This window comes from Hyperolius riggenbachi, chromosome 7 (assembly GCF_040937935.1).
Source record: "Hyperolius riggenbachi isolate aHypRig1 chromosome 7, aHypRig1.pri, whole genome shotgun sequence".
NCBI classification, from domain to species: domain Eukaryota; kingdom Metazoa; phylum Chordata; class Amphibia; order Anura; family Hyperoliidae; genus Hyperolius; species Hyperolius riggenbachi.
The window spans coordinates 83,115,024-83,137,545 of record NC_090652.1 but is presented as its reverse complement, the minus strand read 5'-3'; the positions used below and the strand labels follow the sequence as shown (position 1 = coordinate 83,137,545).

General features: G+C 45.5%; 1 protein-coding gene and 2 non-coding genes across 3 annotated transcripts; 2 read left to right on the top strand and 1 right to left on the bottom strand.

Annotated features, from left to right (window-relative positions):
- Positions 1-3,771: 3,771 nt before the first annotated feature.
- On the bottom strand, positions 3,772-3,907 carry LOC137526249 (small nucleolar RNA ACA64). Its single transcript, XR_011023090.1, has one exon. It is a non-coding gene; the product is annotated as a small nucleolar RNA ACA64 (small nucleolar RNA).
- Positions 3,908-8,397: 4,490 nt separating this feature from the next.
- On the top strand, positions 8,398-18,061 carry RPS2 (ribosomal protein S2). Its single transcript, XM_068244172.1, has 7 exons — positions 8,398-8,565; positions 8,652-8,741; positions 10,300-10,407; positions 11,875-12,048; positions 14,242-14,401; positions 16,621-16,712; positions 17,937-18,061. The coding sequence occupies exons 1-7, from the start codon at positions 8,428-8,430 to the stop codon at positions 18,018-18,020; spliced, it is 846 nt and encodes a 281-aa protein (XP_068100273.1). The 5' UTR covers positions 8,398-8,427; the 3' UTR covers positions 18,021-18,061.
- LOC137526289 (small nucleolar RNA SNORA64/SNORA10 family) lies at positions 12,089-12,224 on the top strand. The gene has a single exon (XR_011023106.1). It is a non-coding gene; the product is annotated as a small nucleolar RNA SNORA64/SNORA10 family (small nucleolar RNA).
- Positions 18,062-22,522: the final 4,461 nt, after the last annotated feature.

Here is a 22,522-nt window from a genome sequence, read left to right as displayed (position 1 = left end):
AATCATTTTTTATTTTTGACTTTAGTATCCTTTTAAAGGGTGACTGAAGTGAAAAGAATGTGGAGGCTGCCATATTAATGTCCTACATCCTACATCTGATTTACTTCCCCACCCTGCGCATTAACTAAAAACATAAAAACACTAGTTACCTTAGGGACTAATTTTTTTTTTTTTTTTTAAATATGTATGTTGTGAATGTATATTACTATCCACCTTATTAACTTTGAGCCCATATGTGCTTGTAATTAGTGATGGACACAAAACTGAAAAAATGCACCTTTATTTCTAAATAAAATATTTCCCTAGTACAATGTATGGCGCAAATATTTTACACGTTGCAATAACTGGGACAAATGGGCAAATAAAATGTGTGGATTTTATCCACAGTATAAAGTTTTATGTTAAAACTATAATGGCTGAAAACGGAGAATTTTTTTTCTTATACAAAGTGTTCGGTGAGCAGGAGGGCCGTCCAGCATCTTTGTATAAATCCTTTTCAGGGAATGTCTTTATAAAATATAAAAGCCTTCCTGAGAATCCCTCATGAAGAGCTGGACTAGTTGAAAACCTGTCAGTTCTGTCAGATTTCTACTACCTACTGTAAGTGACCGCAACATTACTGCGAATTACTGGCAAATAAAAGGGCAGAGCACTGACAGGTGAAAATGGCTCTAGTCAGTTATGCTGTGCATACACAGGTTGACCCGGCTTTGACTGCCGCCGTCTTTCGCTCGATTCCCCGCCCGCGGGGATCGAGCAGGAAATCGATCCGGTGGGCCATTGGACCTGTCGGATATTATTAATCAAGCCATCAGCAGCTCGATTGATAAGGGAAAACCGACCCGTGTATGCCCAGCATTAGGGTAAAAATCGCTATGGGGTGAAGTGGTTAAGCAATACTGGTAGCCTGGCTATTCTGCTGATCTGGGTCATCCTCGCTGAGATGCTGCTGGAGTTTTTAAGTAGCCAATATCCGCCGAATGGTTGTTCGACTAATGCCACTCTCCAGTGACATGCGGCGAGTGCTACGCTGTGGGCTCTTGCTGAATGAAGCTAGGACAGCCACTGATGTTTCTTCATTAGTGACAGATTTCATGCGTCCACATTTTGACAAATCCAACACTGAACCAGTTTCACGAAACTTAGCAAGCAGTTTGCTAACTGTAGCATGGGAGATGGATGGTTTAGTAGGGTGTCTTGCATTGAAATCTGCTGCAATGACCCGGTTACTGCGTTCACCAGACAGCAACACAATTTCTATCCGCTCCTCACGTGTTAACCTCGGCGACATGTCAATGGCTGTAAACAAAGAGAAACTTGTAAATCACTCATGAAAGAATAACGTTCCGTTAAAACCAAGCACACCATTGTATTTCTTCTGAAATTTCCAATAAGTTTGATGTGTCACATGACCCTCTTCCTATCGAAAAAACTAAAGTTGGATTCAAAATGGCCACCTTCAAAATGGCCACCACCCATCTTGAAGATTTCCCCCTCACATATACTAATGTGCCACAAACAGGAAGCTAATATCACCAACCATTCCCATTTTATTAAGGTGTATCCATATAAATGGCCCACTCTGTATATGCAGCTTGGAACTGCACCAGCCAGATGACCTTGCTGTCAATTTTGATGCAAAACAGAAGTTTGCTTTCTTAAAACAGAAGGTATTTGTGATTATTCAGGTTGGATTGAGCTCTAAGGTGTCACACAATGCATGACTGCTGAATAAGTCAATTTTGACTAACCCAATTGGAAGCTGCATGCAATTTTAATCTCACTAATTTAATATGTGTTAAAAGGACCACTATCGCGAAAATCATTAACATTTTAAATACAGGTTATACATACTCAAAGAAGTACATTTCATCCAGAGTAAAATGAGCCATAAATTACTTTTCTCCTATGTTGCTGTCACTTTTAGTAGGTAGTAGAAAAATCTGACAGAAACCAACATGTTTTAGAGTAGCCCATCTTCTCATGGAGGGTTCTCAGGTTTTTCTTTATTTTCAAAAGCATTTAAAGAGACACTGAAGAGAGAATAAATCTCGCTTCAGAGCTTATAGTCAGCAGGGGCATGTGTGCCCCTGCTAAAACACTGCTATCCCGCAGCTAAACGGGGGTCCCTTACCTCCCAAATCCCCCCCTGCAAAATCCGCGACTAACTTGGTCGTAGAGTTTTGCTGCTGTTAAGGCAGGGCTAACGGCTGCAGCCCTGCCTCAGCGGGGCATCGCCGCCTCTCCCCCGTCCCTCTCAGCGAAGGAAGACTGAGAGGGGCGAGGGAGAGGCGGAGATACGCTCTGATAGACGCGAATGGAGGCAGGGCTGCGGCCATTAGCCCTGCCTCACCAGGAAGAGATATCCGGGACTCCACGAGAGGATTTGGGAGGTAAGGGACCCCCGTTTAGCCACAGGATAGCGGCGTTTTAGCAGGGGCACACATGCCCCTGCTGAATATAAGCTCTGAAGCGAGATTTATTCTTGCTTCAGAGTCTCTTTAATGAGTGGCGGTTGCTCCGTCCAACTGCCAAAAAAGTGTGATGTCAGCAGGGAGGCGGGCCAGCATCTTTTCATTTTTTGGCTTTTTCGGAGAGTGTCTTTATAAAGAATAAAGGCCATGCTGAGAATCCCTCATGAAGAGATGGGCTAGCCTAACTTGTCAGTTCTATAAGATTTCTACTACCTACTATAAGTGACAACAACATAGGAGAAAAGAAACGTATGGCTCATTTTACTCTGGAAGAAACAGGCTTCGTATTTGTATGTGTTTACATGCATTTTACATTTTTTTTGCGATACCGGTCCTTTAGGCCTCTTTCCCACCAGGACGTTGCGTTTTAGGGGACGTTATAGGTCGCATAACGTTCCCCTAACACAACACCTGGTAGTGTTGGAGGAGGACGCTACCTAGAGCTGCGTGCTGCTCTTGGTGCACCTTTTTTTGTGATATGCGATGCGGAGACCACGTGATCAGAGTACTCCACATCACATGGTCCTGCCAGCCAATCAGCGGCTGCTTCAGGAAGTAAACACCACAGTGCAGTGACTATTAAGTAGCCATGTGGCTGGCCGCATTAGCGGACTCTCCCCGCCGCCCCCCCACGAAAACAACATGCATGTGCACACAGTCTAACGCAGTTAAAACCGCGTAGAACGCATAGAATGCTGTACTTTATTTGAACGTGTAGCGTTACAATGTAACGCAACGTGGGCACTGTGAACAGCCCATTGATTTTTCATTACGGCGAGTTGGGATGCGTTCCAGGCTGCACTAACTTGCAAAAACTAAACTAACTATGAAACACCCCACACACACAAAAACAGCCCCATGGAGTACCTCTGGATTCGACTGAAACTCCTATCCTCTTCATCCTCCAGTGCTGGCAGCCCAAGAAAATGCCTGCAATATTTACCTTCCCGGGTTTAATGGGCTCAGGTGGAAATAGCAAAGCCCAATCCGGTCCACTCTACTGCACAGGCGCAAGTTGCCTGCAGCATAACGTGGACCTGATCAGGCTCGTCTGTTTCCACCTGAGCCCATGGGAAAGCCGCTACTGCGCTGGAGCAGTAAAGATTTACATTGCGTGTTCAGGACTGCCAGTGCTGGATCTCAGAAGGTAAAGAGGACGGAGTAAAGCCTCATTAGGATCCTGAGTCTTCACCCTCCCCAGGTAAGTACCCCAGAGGCGGTTTATTTTTTACAGATTCCCCTGAAGACTAGCCAGCTCATGCATGGCCACATACCATAGCAAACAGTAATGCACTGAAAATGTTGGAGTACGGGTCTCATTACGCACACACAAGTTTATGGGTAATAAGCTTTAATACTCCAAATATTAATGTAGGCACACTGATCTTACCCATGGCTACAGAATATGCCAGGGGTAATTTCCCTGCGCCAGTCAAGAACAGATACAGTACAATAATTACATTTGTTTTATACAGCAAAAAACTATACAATGGGCTCTATTCATAAAAGGTTACCGCAAGTTTTCCGCTCAAAACAGCGGATTTTCCCGTCCATTTAGCAAAGTGGGCATTCATAAAAGCTGTTCCCGCATGAAAATCTACAATCCCCCAGCAGAGCGAGAAATTTCCACCTTCTCCAGCGTTTTTCTAGATTTATCTAGAAAAAAGTAACAAAATGGCCATTCATAAAGCTTAGAGGAAGCGGTATGTGGACGGGAAATACCGCTTCCTCTGATTTTGCGGATTACATACAAGTGAATGGGACAGACCTCCCAGAGAGAGCAGTGCACGGAGGGACTCTGCCAGCTGAAGTGTTTCCGCATGCCTTCCGACAGCTTACCGCCAGCTTTCAGCGGGAGATCTCCGCTCTTGCATCGCAGCTGGCAAGATTTTTGTGAATGACCACCCAGAAGTGTAAAATACCGCTGCGGTATTTTACGCAACAAGTTTTTATGAATAGAGCCCAATGTGAACATTCCCCAATGGAGACACAGCCTAAAACTTCCATACACAAATCCATTTTTATCAAGATCATATTAATAGGTAGGCATCTCCCCAATATGGACCTACCACACTTGCTAAAGTCAAATCCCAATTTTAGTGGTAGCAAGCATAGCTCAAAATGCCCCCACTGCTACCCTTCAACGCAGTCCACAGATAAGAGATATAGTGCATACATATCCCCAGCGAGAGATGCACACACATCTACAGCTCCCTGCATGCATTGCGGCGTACAGCTCCCAGCATGCATTGCAGACAGGAGCAAGTTTCAGATGCAGGTCCTTTGAAGAGCAACTGGCTGTGGATGGAATCCACAAGGATAGGGGGGCTACACAAACAGCCCCTGTCAGTAACCAATCACAGATGCGTGCAGATTGTGGCTGAACAGCGGTGCTGAGGAGGACAGCGAGGGACGCATCAATGCTTATGGGGCTGGAGAAAGCCCCGGGTATATATATATATAAAAAAAGTTTTATTCATCTCTGGGTCACTTTAACCCTCCTGGCGGTTTATCAAAACGACAGCAAAGCCTTTTTTTTATTTTTCTCATGTAGCGAAACAAGGCGTGGATCGGGGAGGTTGGCCCTAGAGCTGCGCAGCTGCGGGCATAGCAAGCGGCCATTTCGGGAGAGGCAGGGGAGCCCGACCCGGGCGGAGGTGTCGGCCCGGGGGGGGGGGGCTAACGAGCAGGGGAACCCGGCGGATCGGCACGGAGGACGCAAAGGCTGTGCAGGTAATTAACTGTTTCCCCCTATTTAGGCCTTTTTTAAAGTGAGTTTAGTGGGGGGGGGGGGCTGAGGATAAAAACCAACACTTACCTGGAGCTTCTATCAGCCCCCTGTAGCAGTAATATCCCACACCTTTCCCCGCCGGCATTCCCGGTCAAGCGCAGCATGCTGTCCAACTGCAGCCACATGCCTGCTCGCTCTCACATCAGAATCTTATGGCGCAGGTATAGTACAAGAAAACTTGTACTGCGCCTGCGAAGTAAGCTTCCGATGACGCGAGCGGTAGCACGCATTATTCGGCTTTGTCAGACAAATAATTGCCCAGTACCAGATCAGAGGAGGACAGTGTGGGGGACATTACTGCTACATAGGGCAGATAGAAGCCCCAGGTAAGTGGCAGTTTTTATCCTCAGCCTCCCCCTACAGAACCACTTTTAAGTCTGATCCTTTTAATGATCAAATTTTGTATAGCTGCAATTAGAAAATCTGTCATAAATCAGATCAGACATGTCGAAAATAATCATTTGGACCAGTCCATCTGTCAAAAAGTTGCATGGTGTGTAACAGGACCGTTGTTTGTATGCTATTCTGTCAGGTATGCTGAAATGTCGGAACACTGTCCTTCATCCTAAACTCACTCCACTGCACACCAGACTACCCCATTTCAGCAAGATCTTGATTAAAGCCTGCATAATCAATCATTCCAGCCAAAAATAAATCAAAATAGTGACCAGCAGACACAACATCGATCGCGTGCATATTCAATGACAATGATCACATGATCTGCCATGTAAATGGAGCACATGTATTGACATCTATTGTGCATAGAAAATTAAATCCACCTCTGCAATTTACAGCAAATCGTCATTAGCTAGCCACTGCTATTACAACTATATATACCTAAACATAACCCCGGCCCAGACCAGCAACCATTCCCTCTGCCCGCCCTTCAGTACACTTCCCCGCACACACTTACCAGCCAGAAAGCAGTCGCGATAGAAAAAGACAGAAAATGGCGCATAAGCTCCTTATATAAAGGCCACGCCCATGTCTGGCGCCTGCTCGGCCACCTTACTGGATCTCTGCTTGTGATGCCTTCTTTATGCGCTCTCGCGATGTCTAACAGGGTATATGAGCCCACTTCCGCCCTTCTCCGGCCTTCTAATCCATTGATAATCACGTAAGTGATGGCGGCGGGCTGGAAGGGGGTCGGGAGGGAATCTCGGAATATCCGCGGCATCCCGATGACTTGGTGCTGGTTGGGGGGTTATATTGGCAGGGTAGAGGCTGGGAGTTTTTCTGGCGTTCATATTCTTGTTGTAACGATAGAGATGATGTTGCTATGGCTGGTGCTTTTCCTTCACCGTGTAACGATGTTCAGCTGTCTCTAGTATAGCAGCCGGTATGTAAAGGTGGCCAAACATTTAGTGCATTTGTTAGCTGATTGACCAGGAGACAGATCTTTCTCTGATCCGAGAGAGATCTGTGGCCATAAATCGCAGGCCGAATCCAGATCAATTTCAGCATCAAATATTTCAGGAATAGGACTAGTGATGTCCCTCCCTGACTGCTGCACCCCTAATTGAAGATGGTTTCCCCCTTGTACATAAAAATACTTTACTTGCTCTGTCTCTGCACTCTTCCTTACATACATATACACACACCATGCAATACGCGGAAGCCATGTGTGTGAGGAAGAGTGTGAAAGCTGAGCCTGCAGCAGACACTGACAGGCAGAGATTGGCTTCCGACTAATTTCAAAGAACTGGCTACTTGGAATTTAAATGCTAATGAAGCGCTGATTAGTTAGCTGTAACCGTGGGTGATGCTGCTTAACTTTCCCAGAAGTATGCGAGATAGTTTGCACTCCATTATGCATCATAGGCGAACAGTGAGCCACGCTGCATGACTCCCTACCGTGCTTCCGGGTTGGAGGAAGTGCAGTAGAGTCGTGCAATGCGGCCTATGAAGCGTAATGGAGTGTAGACTATCATGCAGACTTCTGGGAAAGTTGCTGCCCAGGGAGGCAGAGCTTTGAGCTGCAGCTCAGCCTCCATGTGTGTCAATCCGTGCGCATCTCTGCCTCTCCCCACCTCTCTCATTAAAAGAAGACTGAGATGGGTGGGGAGAGGCAGAGATCTGCGCAAATGGATGCGTGTAGAGGCAGAGCTTCAGCCAAATGCTATGCCTCTTCACCGAAGCGCTCCCTGCAGTGTGCTCCGGGCAGTTTGGGGTGATTCAGTTAGTGTGCAGCTGCAGAATGCTGAGTTTCAGTTAGGGCATTGATATTAAAGAGATTGTTAAAATAAAAAACTTGAATTTTGAAAGACTTCAGACTCTTTTTTTTTTAAAGTTGGGGCAGTGGGTTCACAATTGGCCTAGTACAGACAAGCTGGTATTCACATACAATCTGATCAAAATACTAGATTGTCTGAGAATTGGGAGACAAATGATTAAAAGAAATAATCAGAACTTTTCATGTGTACTTTGATTTTACATGATCACCCATCACTGTTTGGGAAGCCAATCTTTACCAGTAATTGTCTGAAAGCGTGTCCACATGCGGGCTAGTAACATTTGGCTTGTGGTGAAGTGGCAAAAGTGCTGGAGCTTGTCTACTTTAGGGAACCCTTCAAGAAGCCAAATAGAGAACAGTTCTCCAATCACAGCACCCTCTTACAACACAAAGCATTGTGATTGGCCAAATAGTAGTGTGGGCGTAGCTTACTACAACCCATTGAAAACCTAGCAGTTTGAGAGGATGCTGTCCACCCAATCACATTAGCTGAAATTCCCTATGAGGTTTCCTGCTGGGTACCCTAAAGTAGACTAGTGCCAAATTTATTAGAGTAGGAATGCTGCCCACCTTTTTTTAAGGATTAAAAGATTGAGGGGTCGTTGCAAGGTAAGTGGGGAGTTCCTCCTTATTGTACGGCATAGAATATCTCTCAAGCTCTGATTAGTTACACATTTTTAAGTTGTGTGATTGTCCTTTATAAGAGAGACATAACAACGAGCCTCGTATGCACGACAGTTTGACCTCTGTATGGTCTTCCTGTTCCTGATTGATGCTCAACACAATGCATCCTGGGAAGGAGATTCAGTGCTTGCCATGTAAAATTTCCTTCTCTTTTCCATGCTGCAGAAAAAATATTCACTTTCTGTTCCAAACCAATTTTTTGTAAACTGAAATTCCTGACTTGTATTTTATTATTGTTTCAGCAAATGGCGGACGACGCCGGTGGTAACAGGGGAGGTTTCCGTGGGGGCTTCGGCAGTGGTGGCCGAGGCCGCGGACGTGGTAGAGGCAGGGGCCGAGGAAGGGGACGTGGAGCCCGGGGAGGAAAGGCCGATGACAAGGAGGTGCGTAAACGTCTAATTTACAAAGAGCTGCCTTAATTGAGTGAGATTGTTTTTATTGCTACAGTTTAACTGTCTTATTCACACAGTGGGTTCCTGTCACCAAACTTGGCCGCCTGGTCAAGGACATGAAGATCAAGTCCCTGGAGGAGATCTACCTCTTCTCCCTGCCCATCAAGGTAAACATTCTCCAGCTGTATCCTCAGAGCATTTAGTAATAGTGGTGACTTTCATTTATTTGCTGAAGACTCAGGCTAATTGGAATGCATTTTAAATCAAAAGAATGGAATATTAATCAGTAAGGGCTGGAACCCACGAGGAAGCGCTGCGGGCAGCGATTGCGCTGGCATTTCCCAGTGATTAAAAGTGCTGTACAGCGGTTCTGATTAGCACATTTATTTTTTTTCTAACCAGGTGTGCCGGTATCTGGCTTCCGTCCGTAGCACCGCACCCCAAAGTGTAAGGGGCCGTTCGCATTACAAACGCGGACGGCCACGCATGCGAACGCACGCCATCCGCGTTTGTATGTGTTGCATGGCTGATCCCATAACTGAAAAGTGAATGGGACAGCCGCGCGTTTTTGCAAAAACCATGTGCAGCATGCGTTCCCGGACCGCACTGGTCCGGAACGCATGCAGTGTGAACATCACAGTGCACTCTATGCACTGTCTGATGCCGTGCGTGTCTGCCTCCTGCACGCGTTTCCAAAACGCGGCTGGAAACACGTGCAGTGTGAACGGGCCCTAAGAGGTCATAGGTGTTTCTCTAGGACCATCAGAGAAGCGCCTGTGACCTTTTCTGTTCGGGGGCGGGGCTACGGACAGAAGCCACACACTCAGGAAGTATGAATAACTTTATTTCAAGAGACTCTGAAGTCTCATTAAAATCTAGTTTTTATATTAAAAATATCTTTAACATGATTGCCCTAACTAAAACGCTACATCCCCGCGACTGAATTCTAACTAAGTCGTCCCCCCCCCCCCCCTAATCCCCCTTGCAAAATCCACGACTTTCTTGGTCGTGGCTTTTGCTGCCCTGTGCGCTTCTGTGAGAGGCATAGCTTTCGGCTGCAGCTCTGCCTCCATGCGTGTATCTCTGCCTCTCCCCCGCCCCTCTCAGTGAAAGAAGACTGAGGCGGAGATACGCACTGATAGACACGTGTAGAGGCAGAGCTGCAGCTGGAGGCTCTGCCTCTCACGGAATCGCTCCCCGCAGTGTGCCCCGGGGGTTTGGGGGGATTTAGTTAGATTTCAGCTGCTGGGATGCAGCGTTTTAGTTAGGGCAATCATGTTAGACATTTTTTAATATAAAAACTTGATTTTAATGAGACTTCAGAGACCCTTCAAATTTACTAGCTTTACTAAATTACAATCTTTACTACACACGGCATTGAGTGCAAACGTGCTCAAAATTCTGCATGTCTTGCGATTAACCCTAATGTGTCAGTTTTGTTCAGCTTACAACATTTTCACCTGGTATTGAGTTAATGCCCTGGGAAATATGGTAGTTTTTCCGATTTACAGTGATCAAATTTCTTCGGTGAAGCAATGCTTTCCTTATGTACCACTTGAAAGAATCTTGTCCTATTGAGTTTGACCAGTAAAAAGGTTGGTTTTAATAATGGCAAATGGTCTTTCATGTAGCAGATGGTTGGCCAAAACTGATGATCTATGGCTAAAACTGATGTTTGGGAATGTATGGGTGTTCAGATTTCTCATGTCTGTTTTCCGCCCGTAGGAGTCTGAGATCATCGACTTCTTCCTGGGTTCCTCTCTGAAGGATGAGGTCCTGAAGATCATGCCTGTGCAGAAACAGACCCGTGCCGGACAGCGGACAAGGTTCAAGGTGGGTTTGCTGTGCTCTGTTTCCTGTTGTGTAGGCAGGGCCAGTTTTAGACTTTCTACTGCCTGAAACTTAGGAGGATGTGCGAGACCATTGGCACAAATTAGTAAGAAGCAGTGGGCGGCTGTGATTGGCCAGTCTAGTGTACGAGCCAAAGCTTTCCCTCTGACTAGCCATGGTAATCTCTCGCCGGTGATGGCGTTTTACGTAGCAAGCCCTATGATGTCATGGGGAAGGGCGGAAAGTGCCACCAGTGGAATGAGAATGGGGATTCAGGGATGCATGGATGAGGAGGATAGTGTCCAAATGTCGCCCCCTAGATTTTGTCACCTCAATTACGTGATTCAGGTGGCTTCATGGTAAGACTGTATGGACTGGTGCACACCAGAGTGGTTCTGGAGCGTTCTTTAAAACGCTTGCAGGGGGATAACTGCTTGGCTAATAAAAGTGAATGGGATGGTGCACACCAGAGCGGTTCATTTTTTCCACAAATGCAAACTCCGGGGGCTGCAGCGTTTTTTAGATTTCTGAGGTGTTTCTGCCTCAATGTTAAAGTATAGGAAAGTGGAAAACTGCTCTGAAAAACGCTAGATCAGATCGGTTTTCCATGCGTTTTTGTTACAGAAGCTGTTCAGTAACAGCTTTACTGTAACAATATTTGAAATGTGCTACACAAAAACGCTCTAAAAAATGCATTGACATACTAAATGGGAACACTTTATGGTGATTGTAGACATCAGAAACAGTTCAGTAAAGGTGGTCATACACTGGTTGATTTGCCATCAGATTCGACCAACAGATAGATCCCTCTCTGATCGAATCTGATCAGAGAGGGATCGTATGGCTACCTTTACTGCAAACAGATTGTGAACCGATTTCAGCCTGAAACCGTTCACAATCTGTTGTGGTGGTGCTGCCGCCGCTCCCCCCCCGCCCGCATGCCCGCATACATTACCTGCTCCGCCGGCGCGACTCCAGCCGCCAGGTCTCCGCTGTCTTCTCCGCTCTGGTCTCCGGGTCCAGCATGCTTTACTTCTTCCTGCCCGGCAGGAAGTTTAAACAGTAGAGCGCCCTCTACTGTTTAAACTTCCTGCCGGGCAGGAGGAACTGAAGCATGCCAGAGACCAGCGCGGACACGGGGCAGCAGTGACCGGGGGTAGTCATGCCGGTGGAGCAGGCAATGTATGCGGCTCTATTGCGTCGGTCGTCGGGTACTCGAACGCCGCTAGCGACGCGCTCCCTACCCGCAGGTGATCGACGGTAATTTTCCGCACGGAGCGATCGATGGGATCAGACGAAATGGATCGAAATTCGGTGTGTAGCGCGAACGATTGGCAGCAGATTCGATCCCAGTGATCGAATCTGCTGTCGAAACGGCGGCAAATCGGGCCAGTGTATGGCCAGCTTAAGTCTTATTCGAGGGTTCTACAAAGCAGCCGGTATCTTGACTTTAGTATTTACGTTTTACAGGCTTTTGTTGCCATTGGAGACTACAACGGCCATGTTGGTCTTGGTGTGAAGTGTTCCAAGGAAGTTGCCACTGCTATCCGTGGTGCCATCATCCTGGCTAAGCTGTCCATCGTACCTGTCCGCAGAGGCTACTGGGGTAACAAGATCGGAAAGCCACACACTGTGCCCTGCAAGGTAAGTGGGGAGGTCCTCCTGTATAGTATGGCACCAACCATGTCTCTCAGCTCTGATCAGTTACACGTCTCAATTGTGTGATTTGTCCTTATAAGAGAGACATAGCAACGAGCTTCGTATGCACGGCAGTCTGACCTCCGTGTGGTCTTCCTGTTCCTGATTGATGCTCAACACAATGCATCCTGGGATGGTGATTCAGTGCTTGCCATGTAAAATTTCCTTCTCATTTCTGTGCTTCAGAAAAGCAATGCTTCCCCTGGCATAAGATCCTAAAGCTGAGATTAGGGATAGTTTTATTCAGTTTAATCTTGCAGCTTCATTACAGCACCCTTGTTGGAGCTGCCAGAGATTGTATAATACCGAGCTAATGAGGAACTTTCCACATCAGCAAATTAGATGGACAGCACAGTGGTGTAGTGGTTAGCACTGTTGCCTTGCAGAGCTGGGTCCCCGGTTTGAATCCCAGCCAGGGCAGTATTTGCACAGAGTTTGTATGTTCTCCCCGTGCCTGCTTTTGGTTTTCTCCGGGCACTCCAGTTTTCTTCCCACATCTCAAAAGCATACAAGTTAATTGGCACCCCCCTAAAATTGGCCCTAGACTACAGTACACATGGCTATATAGTAGGTATTAGATTGTGAGCCCTTCTACTCTCATCAGTAATCTCTGTTCTACATAAAAAAAAAAAAAAAAATTATTTGTATACAGGGCTGTGGAGGTGGAGTCGGGCAATTTTGGGTGCCTGGAGTCGGAGTCGGGAAAAAATGCTCCGACTCCTAATGAATTTGTAACTGTAATTAAAATAGAAAATATGATAAAATGTTCTATTTCTCAGATAATAGTCATTAAAAATAATGTATATATACAGTAATAGCTGTGCTTAGTCCACAAAAATGAAATAAACCAATCAAAATTAGTTACTTGTGCTGCTTCAATAAAGCAGTCCCTGTATTTTTAAGGTCAGATATACATATCTGATCGTGACTGTATATATGATGTGTACACAGGAATCTCTTATATATACTAAATAACATCTATGCTGTAAGAATAAAGCCTGATGTGTAGCTGTGTCACTAATAGAGATGGTCAATGAGATGGAAATAATTCTGCACTGATGCTGATTTATGCAAATGTATGCACTCCCTTTGCTCATGAAATCAAATAATTTGATATGTTGTTAAAATTTGGTTTGGTGACTACAAATTAAAGGGTACCTGAGACGGATGAAAAGTAAAGTTTTATACATACATGGGGCTTCCTCCAGCCCCCTTCAGGCTAATCAGTCCCTCGCTGTCCTCCACCACCCGGATCTTCTGCTATGAGTCCTAGTAATTCAGCCAGTCAGCGCTGTCCGGCCAAATGCCGCTCCCACAGCCAGGAACATTCTACACCTGCGCAATAGTGCTGCACAGGTGTAGTATGCTCCTGGCAGCGGAGTGTGTGCATGCGCACTACGCCCGACTGGCTCAAGTACCTGGACTCATAGCAGAAGATCCAGGTGGTGGAGGAGGACAACGAGGGACTGATTATCCTGAAGGCGGCTGGAGGAAGCCCCAGGTATGTATAAAACTTTAATTTCATCTCTCAGGTTTACTTTGTTACACAGTAGTACTAAACTCTACATATGCACTCCCCACAGAGCTGCAGGGAATCCACTGAGAATGCTGTGCACATTGAACAGAGGTGTTGTCTGTCACCCATAAACCTTGTTCAGATTGTGCATGAAGAATGTGTAATAGAGGAAGAATCTCCTCATTCCCCTGCAGAGTACCTGCACATCATTCTTACATGTACCCACACTTACATTGCCTAGGGCCTGATAGATGTTCTTTGTTCCGGTTTGTACCTTTTACAAGTACTCTTACCAAGGACTAGTTTTAGTCTAAAGGGAATAAATATAGTAGTCTACATATCCTTCTCACTTCAGTTGTCTTGTAAAATTCCTAAGCGTTGGCAGTTAAGAGACGAATTTCATGTTACATACTTTTAATCAACAAAATTGTAATATGCAAATTAGAGGAGTCGGAGGAATCCTAAACTGAGGAGTCGGTGGATTTTTGGACCGACTCCACAGCCCTGTTTGTATATGTAGGATTTCTTTTATTTTTATTTCTAACTTAGAAATCCTGGTATGATAATAGAAGTATGTGTAACTGTCAGTTGTGGCTTAACGTCTTCTTGTGGTGTTTGTGCAGGTGACAGGCCGCTGTGGCTCTGTACTGGTGCGTCTGATCCCGGCCCCCAGAGGTACTGGCATTGTGTCTGCTCCCGTCCCCAAGAAGCTGCTAATGATGGCTGGTATTGATGACTGTTACACCTCCGCCAGGGGCTGCACTGCCACTCTGGGTAACTTCGGTAAGTGATCGATGGGCATTTACTGCAATATCATTTTTACACGAGACCTCACTTGTGCAGAAGACCTCTTCCTACATATTCATAAAGGGCTGAAGTAAACTTGTCACATAAGGCAATCCTGAAACACCTCTTGGTAATGGCATGTCCTGAACTATTCAGAGGATAACGTCAGTGAAATCTGCTAAAATGACTACCGCCTTGTGCACACGTACAAGTAAGGTCACCTGCAAGAATTGTGACTGTTCCAAGTTCTGTACAGACACATCACTAGCTTAGAGGTTAGCAACATGTTTGTCGCAGTGGGGTCAGAGCTGGACTTTTACTTTAACAGGGCTCAAGGTCTGCTGCTGCCCTTCTGCTTTTTCAGTGCCCAAATCTGGGTGGGGGCAAGGACAACGCATGGCACATGACAGACCGGCTTTTGGCAGGTGGGTGAGTAGGGTGTGCCGGCGCTTTAGGTGACCTCAAAAGGCTCCTGTACGGACTCTAGATTATTGGCCCATAACTTTCCCGTACTCTAGGCTTTAAAGCGGAACTGTAAAGTGTTTTTAAACACATTGTTTCACTTACCTGGGGCTTCCCAAGCCCCCAGCAGCCCGTCCTGTCCTGCCCGAGCCGCCGTTCTCCCGCCACGGTGACGTCAACTTCTAAGTCGACACCAGCGCAGCCATGCCAAGCGTATGTTTTCATCGCGTTCCCCTCTGCAATAGCAGGGGACGCGAAGAAAGGATACGCGTGGCCAGAGCCACGCAGGCGCAGTGGCCCGGCAGCGAAACCGAAAGTAGCTGGCGGCGGGAGAACGGTGGCTCGGGCAGGACCGGCGCGGGACTGGACGGCTGCTGGGGGCTTGGAGAAGCCCCAGGTAAGTGAAACAATGTGTTTAACCACTTCAGCCTTCAGTCGTTTTCACTTTATGCATCTGAGCAATTTTCACCTCCCATTCATTAGCCTATAACTTTATCACTATGAACTGATCTATATCTTGTTTTTCCCGCCACCAATTAGGCTTTCTTTGGGGGGTACATTTTGCTAAGAGCCACTTTACTGTAAATGCATTCAGAAAGAATAAGAAAAAAAGGAAAAAAAATCATCATTTCTCAGTTTTCAGCCATTATAGTTTTTAAAATACATGCCTCCATAATTAAAACTCACTTATTGTATTTGCCCATATGTCCCGGTTATTACACCATTAAAATTATGTCCCTATCACAATGTATGGCGACAATATTTTATTTGGAAATAAAGGTGCATTTTTTCCGTTTTGCATCTATCACCATTTACAAGTTTAAAATAAAATAGAAATTTCATCTTTACATTGATATTTAAAAAGTTTAGACCCTTAGGTAAATATTTACATGTTTTTATGTTTTTTTTTTTTTTGTATTAAACATTTTATTTGGGTATTTTTGGGAGGGTGGGATGTAAACCATAGTTTTATAATGTAAATGTGTCTTGAGGTTTTTATATTTTTTTCACTTTTAGTTGTAGTTTTACTTTTTGGCCACAAGATGGCGGCCATGAGTTTGTTTACATGACGTCACTCTAAGCGTAACACGCTTAGAGCGATGCATGGGGTACGTTACAGCCAGAAAAAGCGAAGCTTCCAAGAGAAGCTGTCGCTTTTTCAGCGGGGGAGAGGAATCAGTGATCGGGCACCATAGCCCGATTCACTGATTGCTAGGCTAATGAACCGCGGGCGGGAGCACGCGTGCACGGCCGCTGGAGCGCGCGGACGCGCACATGGCCTCCTGGTTGTAGCTAGTACGTCCAGGAAGCCAAAGTAGTTAAAAACACTTTTACAGTTCCGCTTTAAACCTCCACATCAGTGCATAAAAGTGTACAGAGCAAAATCCAAACAAAGATGAGCTGAAGCCCATATAACTACACCTGCCCAGAATAGTCCTGAAGCCTGCACCAAAAAATACAGGCTTTTCCTCCTGACGCTCGTTCTCCATGATATACAATATTTGTAGAACAAAGATGGCCTAGTTTTGCAACCTTCAATGACTGTAGCCACAGATTATGTATTTTATCGTGTTTTCTGTTGTATTTGTTAGGCTTACTTTATGATCACTATAACCATTCCGTAAGGCCCCATAATTAGTTTTGTAGGTGTATTCATTTTTTTTTTTTTTTTTTTTTATAATAAATTTTAGTTTCTGATAATTCCAAATGAGGCAACGGTTGAAATTAATTCCACCAATCTCTTCTACCCACAGCTAAAGCCACGTTTGATGCTATCTCCAAGACCTACAGCTACCTGACTCCAGATTTGTGGAAGGAGACAATCTTCACCAAGTCTCCATACCAGGTATACATGCATACATACGGTTGTGATGACTCCAACAGATTAGAAGCCACCATCGGCAGCCTTTTTTTTTTTTTGTGTTTTTTGTTTTGTTTTGTTATAGAGCACTGGGACCAGGTAGCAGGCCAACCACAACCTTTCTCCCTTATACAGTTCCCTGGTGTTTATTGGTCCTCCCTGCCCTATCCATTATCCCCAGTGTCTAGTGCTTTCACGCCCCCTGGTGCTGTAGAGCTTTGCCTCCATTACAGCTTCCCTGATGGTCTAACCACTATAGGCCAAACATAATGCAAAGTGGGGAAACCACTTGAGGGCCAAATTTCATGGCTCTGTGGGCCAGATTTGGGCCATGGGCTGGAGTTTGACATGTATGTGTCAGGTTTAAATAGTTTTGTAACTGTATTTTTCCCCTCATGTTACAAGCTGTAGAATTGCCTTCATATTGTATCTTCTGAAAAACTGCTTAGAGCCAAAATTCCGTTCAGTAGTGATGCTAGGCTTGGTACACAACCATTCAAAGAAAAATACACAGCCTTCTGATTGCCATCAACTAATGAATACCAAGTTAAAATCTATCTTGATCGGATGTAGATCAGACATGCTGGAAAATATTGATAGATATACTGGCTATCGATCCCTGTGTATGTCCTTTCAATTGACTTTCTGATCACTCACTGGAATAGGATCTGAAGTGAAAATTAGATCAAAGGCCCAAACACAGGCTAGATGGGTGTCGCCTGACGGGGTTCAAGACCCAATACCTTGGATTGACATGGCTGGGCTGAACAGATGCATAGATAGCCTGCAGGCTAACGGTGTGTTCTGTTGCAGTAGGGGGGTGGCAGGTGGGTTGAAGGAGGAGCCAACTTTTTTAAATCTAGTGTATACAAGCCTTATGTATCAAAATGTACCCACATCTCCTTCTTTAGGGACATATGAGCTTTCTTTGAAAAGGTGCTGTGATTGGGTTAGCCCTTTCCCACTATATTTGTATGCTGCATTACAAACTTTTTCTTATGCAGCATGATTACCATTCATAGTCGTGAACGGCAGATGTGTGAGCTGTCAGATAGGCATGTATGCACCAGAGCAGTAGTAAAAGGACCCATTTAATTCACTGGGTCTTTAGTGTGCATAAATGTGTATAGTGTGAAAAGAGCCTAAGAACTCATAAATAACGTTCATGTTTTAGGATTGTTACTCACTGTGGACTCTCTTCCTTTTTAGGAGTACACTGACCATCTTGCCAAGACCCACACCAGAGTGTCTGTGCAGAGGACCCAGGCTGCCGCTGTTCCTGCCACCTCCTAAACCTTCTGTCACAGAAAATAAACATAGTGTACACCTGTAAAGCTGTGTGACTTTTTTTTATTTTTCTAGATACACTGTTCAGTACTGGACCATATTGAGGCAGGTGATGCTTTGTAAATTCTGTATTTAATAACATGATCAGGATAAAATGTAATGCATTTTAAAGGGTGGAGATTAGGCCTGAACGATTTTGAGAAAAGATTTAATCGCACAATTTCTGTCAAATTTCGATTCGATTCACGATTTCTTCAAAATCGAGCTTAAGCATGTGCCTATTCGTCTGCGCAAAGGAGGCGGAGCAGAGCTGTGATAAATCTTAAACCCAAACAAATAGACAGTAGGTCAAAAGTAAAAAAAAAAATTAGACCAAGTCGAGGGGGTGGGGAGTTATCATGCCACTGTCCCTTGATTCCCCATGCAGTACATATTACTATGCTTGGGGTGTGTGCTTGGGATAAAAGCCATGTCACAGAGGCCGTGGGGATGGTTAATGTCAAGTGTGGGATAGGTAGCGTAAAGGTAAGCCGTGGGGGGTTGCGCTGATACACATCCATCTCGCACTCAGCACTTACACACACCCCACACACACACACTTCTCCATCTTGCAGCACTCACTGATACACACAGATGATCCTGCAGCATATCTGATACACACATCCTGCAGCGCACACACACACAATCAAACTTCTCTAGCACTCACTGATACACACATACTGAAACGCACACAGTCATGCACTCAGTCTTGCTTACTCAAACTCCCCCATGCTGTGCAGCTCCATCCACATGCTCTCTTCTCCTGTACTTCGGCAATGAAGGCAAACTTTTGTTTTTCTCGGCAATGAAGGGGGAGGGAATTCCTTCTCTGCTCCCTGCTTTCATGGGAACTGTTGAATAAGGGGGGAGGAAAAGTCAGCCAGACATTAGCTAAATAGCCGTGGTCTGCAGAATTAAACAATCTGTGGAGGAAAGTGTTTGTTCACATTAGCGAGAGCCTGAGCCGCTCTCGCAGCAGGGCTGATGACGTAGGAGGGGAGGAGGAGGAGGAACTAGGCAGAGAGAAAGATAAGCTGCCGCGGGGAGTGAAAGTCACTGCTATTTTACACACAGCTGCGCACAGCGGGAGGGCACAGGTCTGCAGAATATCGGCAAAAATCGCCACTGTGGCGATCACGGAATCGTCGTTTCCGTGATCGTGATTTCGATATCAAAACGATAAATCGTTCAGGCCTAGTGGAGATCTCCATCCACCATTCATGTGAGTAATCATTAGAAGTGGGACTGCTGCCTCCACTACTCAGCTCTGCATGCTGATCACTTGCATAGTGAAGGTATCGGACACATCATGTAAAGCTACCCATACACTGGCTCGAATTCCTGCTGATATAAAACAGATTCGATCACTGATCAAACCTGCTGTGAAATCTTTAACCAAAACGCTAACCGATTGCCAGACGACATCGGTCGATTGTTTGGGACAGAAAAGCTTTACTTGATTGCCGGTGGTTTGGGAGCATATCGATAGCGGTATTTGATTTCGCTGACAACAGACGCAGCAATAACCTCACCTGTCTGGCTGGCGGGAGTCCCTGGGGTCCGTGCTGTCACTTCTTCCGGCTGGCCTTCTCCATGTCCTCTTCACTTCCTGTTGCGTCCTGTGACAGGCTGAAGTTCAAACGGTAGAGCACCCTCTGTTTAAACATCCGCTTGCCACAGGATGGGACAGGAAGTGAAGAGGATATGGAGAAGGCCAGCCGGAAGAAGTGACAGCACAGATCCCGTACAGGTGATGTTATTGCTGTTCGTTGGGGGAGCAGGAATGACCTGGGGGGCAGCGAGACATCTAAAATAGATTCAAATCTGTGTGCAGTGTATGGGCAGCCAATAGATCCCTCTGTGATGAGAGCGAGATCTATCTGTTGGCTATTGACCAGTGTATGGTAGCCCTAAGGTAATTTACAGTGTACCTGAAGAGAATACACTTAATAAAGTTACTTACCTTTTGTATGGGGAAGATGCTGGGTAATCCAGGTGTTTCCCCTGGCCACCTTGAGCTTCCCATTCCAAAGCTATGACCCTCTGGAACTATCATACAGGCTTGCTAGGTTTTGTGCTCATGAGCAGCTCCATGCTAGTGTGCAGGCCGTGATTGTGCTTGTGTAATGCGGGCCACTTGGGTTTGGTTTATTAATCTGTAATGGCACAACCACTTTTTTTTTTTTAATGAATGTCCTTTCATTCATCAAGAATTTCATATACTGTGCATCTTACTACAGTCTCAATCAAGTCTGGCATAAACAGTGCAGGAAATTTGGGTGCACCAGGTGTCGCCATAGGCTGTAATGGGAGTTAAGTCCAGTTAAATCCAAAAATGTATTAAGCAATTTTTTTTATGTTTGATTTGAAGTCTCTAATTTGTACTAGATTAGCACTGTGGGCTCTATTAACAATGAGTTATCGCATGCAATAACCAAATGTCAAAAACATTTCCAACGGAATTAAGACCCATGTTGACATTCACTGTTTGCATGTCTTTCCTGCAAGCTGTAAATTCGTGCAGAAAAGTGTACAGGGAGTGGTAACTCGCCCCTCTGTGATCACACGCTGCACATCCCCTTCCTCCTGCCTGTTCAATTGGTAACTGTGCTCCCTGTGATGACATGCTCTTATGTTGCCAATAAGGATACCAAGGAAGAAGAAGATATGCAGCGTGTGGATCACTGAGGGATGTTACCTTCTCAGGGAGGATTGCTGGGTACCTATATTGTGGGGGCTCCCTATACAAAGGGTAGGTGGAAGTTCACTGGCTACCTCTACAAAGGAAAGTGGGGGGTGGAGTTCTTTTGCTACCTATACTGGGAGGGGGCTGCATCTGGCTAGTAGCTACGTATATGGGGGGGGGGGGGGGGGGTAGGCTGTATCTTGCTACCTAATAGTGGATGCTCCTCTGGCTACCGCATCAAATTGTAATAGTCTTTGGGAGGCACCAATTTTACACCCTTACCCTGAGTGCTACACAGCCTAGAAGCTGCCCTGACTAACAGCACTGTGAAATGACACTCATCGCATCGACTAAAATTTGTATTTTGTGTAGGAGTTTCCCTTGTAGGGGCCAAGGGAAACTAAAAACCCAGGTGATGTCTTTGGGTTGGTGCACTTACTCCCTTACACTAGGTGTGCCACAATCTAGCAGGTAACTGGTATGTTCCATTGCTGCTTATGGAGCAGCCTCTAAGAACATATGAAACAACCTTCCTATATTCTGCCAATCTTCCATCCCAGTTCTTTCCATAGATAAGAGCATCACTTTATCAGCGGTGGTGTGCCTTGCTTTTCAGAGGAAAAATGGAGCAGATTGGCATGGAAAGTCAAAGATCACATCCTCGGTGGTATCAAACGAATCCAGCATCCACCCTGTCTGCTGCTATAGCTTCAGCAGTAATGGGCTGCCTTCACAGCCTATGCAGTGGCTTGCAAAAGTATTCAGCCCCCTTAAAGTTTTCCATTTTGTCATATTACTGCAACAAACATGAATTCATTTTATTGGAATTCCACATAAAAAAAGACAGATACAAAGTGGTGTACACATGTGGAACGAAAATCATACATGATTCCAAACATATTTTTTTAAACTGCAAAATGGGGTGTGTAACTATTCAGCCCCCTGAGTTATTACTTTGTAGATCCACATTTTGCTGCAATTACAGATGCCAGTCTTTTTTAGGGTATGTCTCTACCAGCTTTGCACATCTAGAGACTGAAAGTCAGATTAGATGGACAGCGTTTGAACAGCTGTTTTCAGATCTTGCCACAGATTCTCGATTGGGTTTAGATCTGGACCTAGACTGGGCCATTTTAACACATGGATATGTTTTGTTTTAAACCATTCTATTGTTGCACTGGCTTTAACTTTAGGGTTGTTGTCCTGCTGGAAGGTGAACCTCTGCCCCAGTCTCAAGTCTTTTGCAGACTCCAAGAAGTTTGCTTCCAAGATTATCCTGTATTTGGCTCCATCCATCTTCTCATCAACTCTGACCAGATTCCCTGTACCTGCTGAAGAGACTCATCCCCAGAGCATGATGCTGCCACCACCATATTTGACAGTGGGGATGGTGTGTTCAGAGTGATGTGCAGTGTTAGTTTTCTGCCACACAGTGTTTTGCATTTTGGTCTCATCTGACCAGAGCACCTTCTTCCACGTTTGCTGTGTCTCCCACATGGCTTGTGACAAACTGTAAACAGGACTTCTTATGCGTTTCTGTTAACAATGGCTTTCTTCTTGCCACTCTTCCATAAAGGCCAACTTTGTACAGTGCATGACTAATAGTTGTCCTATGGACAGATTCCCCCACCTGAGCTGTAGATCTCTGCAGCTCATCCAGAGTCACCATGGGCCTCTTGACTGCATTTCTGATCAGCGGTCTCCTTGTTCAGCCTGTGAGTTTAGGTGAATAACCTTTACAGTTGTGCCATACGCCTTCCATTTCTGAATGATCGCTTGAACA

Excerpts from the sequence above, each read along its gene's own strand:
- RPS2 (XM_068244172.1), top strand. The coding sequence starts at position 8,428 with ATGGCGGACGACGCCGGTGGTAACAGGGGAGGTTTCCGTGGGGGCTTC. Across the intron at positions 10,408-11,874 it reads GACAGCGGACAAGGTTCAAG|GCTTTTGTTGCCATTGGAGA; the intron begins GTGGGTTTGCTG and ends TACGTTTTACAG. Across the intron at positions 12,049-14,241 it reads CACACACTGTGCCCTGCAAG|GTGACAGGCCGCTGTGGCTC; the intron begins GTAAGTGGGGAG and ends GTGTTTGTGCAG.